Below are 4,575 nucleotides of genomic sequence, written 5' to 3'. Positions count from 1 at the left end.
ATAGTACATGCACAGATTGGGAAAAGCTTTGGGTAAAGTTGAAGGTCAGAATTTAATATTTTCCGACAAGCTGCTGTGAGAACCCAAGCATATGGTACCATTATAGGGAGGTAGACATAGAGGTGGAGAGAAGGAAAGGGAAATATAGGAAGATAAGAGATAGGGCTCTTCACAGACAGGTCGTAATTGTATCGTGAAATATAACATAGACTAGAAAGAATATATACAGCGTTATTGCCAAAATAAGACCGAAAAGTCCCTTATTTATACTGCTTGAATTGTGGAATAGGACTCAAGAGTCAAATCAGAACTTTTTCACAAGTTTTGTGGATTTTGTCGCAACATTACCAAGTGTCTCCTTTGCAGTCGACTTCCCATTTTCCATATTTCAATCATCTTTTTGCAATGATAATGCTGCCACTGATCGCTACTCGATTAAATTAAGTAGCTTCTCAATAGATCAGTTGCGCTTACTTGGGTGATGTTTCAAAGTCATAGAGCAGGAAAACCCCTCCTACTACCTTTTCCTATCCTTTCTCCCATCACTTATCTTCTCTCCCACCATTCACTTTCCTACCCTCCCACCCCCTTTCTGTCTGTATGTCACTAGAGGTTACTCCCCCTCCCTGTACCTCTGTTTCCCTCCCTCCTACTACCTTTTCCTATCCTTTCTCCCATCACTTATCTTCTCTCCCACCATTCACTTTCCTACCCTCCCACCCCCTTTCTGTCTGTATGTCACTAGAGGTTACTCCCCCTCCCTGTACCTCTGTTTCCCTCCCTCCTACTACCTTTTCCTATCCTTTCTCCCATCACTTATCTTCTCTCCCACCATTCACTTTCCTACCCTCCCACCCCCTTTCTGTCTGTATGTCACTAGAGGTTACTCCCCCTCCCTGTACCTCTGTTTCCCTCCCTCCTACTACCTTTTCCTATCCTTTCTCCCATCACTTATCTTCTCTCCCACCATTCACTTTCCTACCCTCCCACCCCCTTTCTGTCTGTATGTCACTAGAGGTTACTCCCCCTCCCTGTACCTCTGTTTCCCTCCCTCCTACTACCTTTTCCTATCCTTTCTCCCATCACTTATCTTCTCTCCCACCATTCACTTTCCTACCCTCCCACCCCCTTTCTGTCTGTATGTCACTAGAGGTTACTCCCCCTCCCTGTACCTCTGTTTCCCTCCCTCCTACTACCTTTTCCTATCCTTTCTCCCATCACTTATCTTCTCTCCCACCATTCACTTTCCTACCCTCCCACCCCCTTTCTGTCTGTATGTCACTAGAGGTTACTCCCCCTCCCTGTACCTCTGTTTCCCTCCCTCCTACTACCTTTTCCTATCCTTTCTCCCATCACTTATCTTCTCTCCCACCATTCACTTTCCTACCCTCCCACCCCCTTTCTGTCTGTATGTCACTAGAGGTTACTCCCCCTCCCTGTACCTCTGTTTCCCTCCCTCCTACTACCTTTTCCTATCCTTTCTCCCATCACTTATCTTCTCTCCCACCATTCACTTTCCTACCCTCCCACCCCCTTTCTGTCTGTATGTCACTAGAGGTTACTCCCCCTCCCTGTACCTCTGTTTCCCTCCCTCCTACTACCTTTTCCTATCCTTTCTCCCATCACTTATCTTCTCTCCCACCATTCACTTTCCTACCCTCCCACCCCCTTTCTGTCTGTATGTCACTAGAGGTTACTCCCCCTCCCTGTACCTCTGTTTCCCTCCCTCCTACTACCTTTTCCTATCCTTTCTCCCATCACTTATCTTCTCTCCCACCATTCACTTTCCTACCCTCCCACCCCCTTTCTGTCTGTATGTCACTAGAGGTTACTCCCCCTCCCTGTACCTCTGTTTCCCTCCCTCCTACTACCTTTTCCTATCCTTTCTCCCATCACTTATCTTCTCTCCCACCATTCACTTTCCTACCCTCCCACCCCCTTTCTGTCTGTATGTCACTAGAGGTTACTCCCCCTCCCTGTACCTCTGTTTCCCTCCCTCCTACTACCTTTTCCTATCCTTTCTCCCATCACTTATCTTCTCTCCCACCATTCACTTTCCTACCCTCCCACCCCCTTTCTGTCTGTATGTCACTAGAGGTTACTCCCCCTCCCTGTACCTCTGTTTCCCTCCCTCCTACTACCTTTTCCTATCCTTTCTCCCATCACTTATCTTCTCTCCCACCATTCACTTTCCTACCCTCCCACCCCCTTTCTGTCTGTATGTCACTAGAGGTTACTCCCCCTCCCTGTACCTCTGTTTCCCTCCCTCCTACTACCTTTTCCTATCCTTTCTCCCATCACTTATCTTCTCTCCCACCATTCACTTTCCTACCCTCCCACCCCCTTTCTGTCTGTATGTCACTAGAGGTTACTCCCCCTCCCTGTACCTCTGTTTCCCTCCCTCCTACTACCTTTTCCTATCCTTTCTCCCATCACTTATCTTCTCTCCCACCATTCACTTTCCTACCCTCCCACCCCCTTTCTGTCTGTATGTCACTAGAGGTTACTCCCCCTCCCTGTACCTCTGTTTCCCTCCCTCCTACTACCTTTTCCTATCCTTTCTCCCATCACTTATCTTCTCTCCCACCATTCACTTTCCTACCCTCCCACCCCCTTTCTGTCTGTATGTCACTAGAGGTTACTCCCCCTCCCTGTACCTCTGTTTCCCTCCCTCCTACTACCTTTTCCTATCCTTTCTCCCATCACTTATCTTCTCTCCCACCATTCACTTTCCTACCCTCCCACCCCCTTTCTGTCTGTATGTCACTAGAGGTTACTCCCCCTCCCTGTACCTCTGTTTCCCTCCCTCCTACTACCTTTTCCTATCCTTTCTCCCATCACTTATCTTCTCTCCCACCATTCACTTTCCTACCCTCCCACCCCCTTTCTGTCTGTATGTCACTAGAGGTTACTCCCCCTCCCTGTACCTCTGTTTCCCTCCCTCCTACTACCTTTTCCTACCCACCCATCATCCACTTTTCTACCCTCCCACCCACCATTCACTTTCCTGCCTACCCTACCACCCCCATCCTCTTTCCCACCCTCCTACTACCTTTCACTACCCGCTCACCTTCCGCTCTCCTACTCCTACCCTTCCACCCACAGTTCACTTTTCTATCCACCCTCCACTTACCTACCCTCCCTCCCACCCACCATCTACTTTCCTACCCTCTCTCCCACCACCATTCACTTTCCCACCCTTCTACTACCTTTTACTACCCGCTCACCTTCCGCTCTCCTACCCCTACCCTTCCACCCACAGTTCACTTTTCTATCCACCCTCCACTTACCTACCCTCTCTCCCACCCACCATCCACTTTCCTACCCTCCTACCTTTTACTATACTCCCCTCCCACCCTCCGCTCTCCTACCCTCCCACAGTTAACTTTTCTATCCTCTTTCCCCCCTCTCTCCCACCCAATACCATCCACTTTCTTACCCTCCTGCTACCTTTTACTATACTCCCCTCCACTCTTCTACCCTCCTACCCAGCACCCACTCTTCTATCCTCCTTCCCATCACCATCCACTTTCTCACCCTCCTCCTCCTCCTACCTTTTACTACCCGGTCACCCTCCGCTCTCTTACCTTCCCACCCAGAGTTCACTTTTCTATCCACCCTCCCTCCCACCCTCTACTTTCCTATCTACCCTCCATCACCCCAATACCATTCACTTGTACAGCTCTTGTGTGCTTGAATTTTATATAGAAATAATTGACCATTGTACAATGTACTTCAATGTATTTTATGTACAAATAAAACATATTCTATTCTATTCTATTCCTATCTACCCTCGATCACCCAATACCATTCACTTGTACACTGTACAGCTCTTGTGTGCTTTGCGTGGTACGTGCCAGGGTTTATGTTCTTTACCTCAAGGATCAAGAGCTTTAGTGAGACCTTGGCCCTTGGGGAGTTTTGTGTTGAGATTTGAACACTCTTGATTGTTGACGTGTTTCTCTCTCCTCTTTCTTTCTCTCTCTCTCCTGTCTCTCTCTCTCTCTCTCTCTCCTTTCTCTCTCTCTATCTCTCTTTATTTTATTTTTCTTATCCTTCATCTCCTCCTTTTTTTTCTCTTTCCTTCTTCTTCCTCTACCTCCTATCTTCCTTCCTTTTTCTTCTTCCTATCCTTATCTCTTCCTCTCCCCCTCTTCCTCCTTCCTCTTCTTTTTCTCCTTCTCTTTTTTCTTCTTTTTCTTTTCTTCTCCTTCCTTCTCTCCTTCTCTCTTTCTCCTTCTCTCTTTCTCCTTCTCCTCCTTCCTTTTCTTCTTCCTCCCCTCTTCCTTATTTTTCTCTTTCTCCTCCGCCTCTTCCTCTCTTTCTCCTTCCATTTTCATCTTTCTTCTCCTCCTCCTCCTCCTCCTCCTCCTCCTCCTCCTCCTCCTCCTCCTCCTCATACCCCGAGCTCTCAAAACAGTCCAAATCCCAGTGGAAAGCACAGAGTGCACAGACCGAATGAATTTATTAGAGGTGGAATGTATTTTATTTTATTTATTTATTTATTTATTTATTTAAAGGCTTTATGGCAGGATTCTCACACAGTGAGCTCCTCCACCCAGCCAAAGATAGGCT

At 47.6% G+C, this 4,575-nt stretch overlaps 1 protein-coding gene across 1 annotated transcript in view; it reads left to right on the top strand.

Annotated features, from left to right (window-relative positions):
* Positions 1 to 492: 492 nt before the first annotated feature.
* LOC108252156 (extensin-2-like) overlaps positions 493 to 4,575 on the top strand; it is a gene marked incomplete at its 5' end in the record, with an annotated part of 4,932 nt that continues 849 nt past the window's right edge. Inside the window, one exon of the mRNA XM_026822217.1 lies at positions 493 to 3,689. Within this exon, the coding sequence (XP_026678018.1) occupies positions 493 to 3,689 (3,197 nt within the window). The remainder of the gene's footprint in view (positions 3,690 to 4,575) is intronic.

This window comes from Diaphorina citri, unplaced genomic scaffold (genome assembly GCF_000475195.1).
Source record: "Diaphorina citri unplaced genomic scaffold, Diaci psyllid genome assembly version 1.1 scaffold305, whole genome shotgun sequence".
NCBI classification, from domain to species: domain Eukaryota; kingdom Metazoa; phylum Arthropoda; class Insecta; order Hemiptera; family Psyllidae; genus Diaphorina; species Diaphorina citri.
This window is presented reverse-complemented; position numbering and strand designations above follow the sequence as displayed.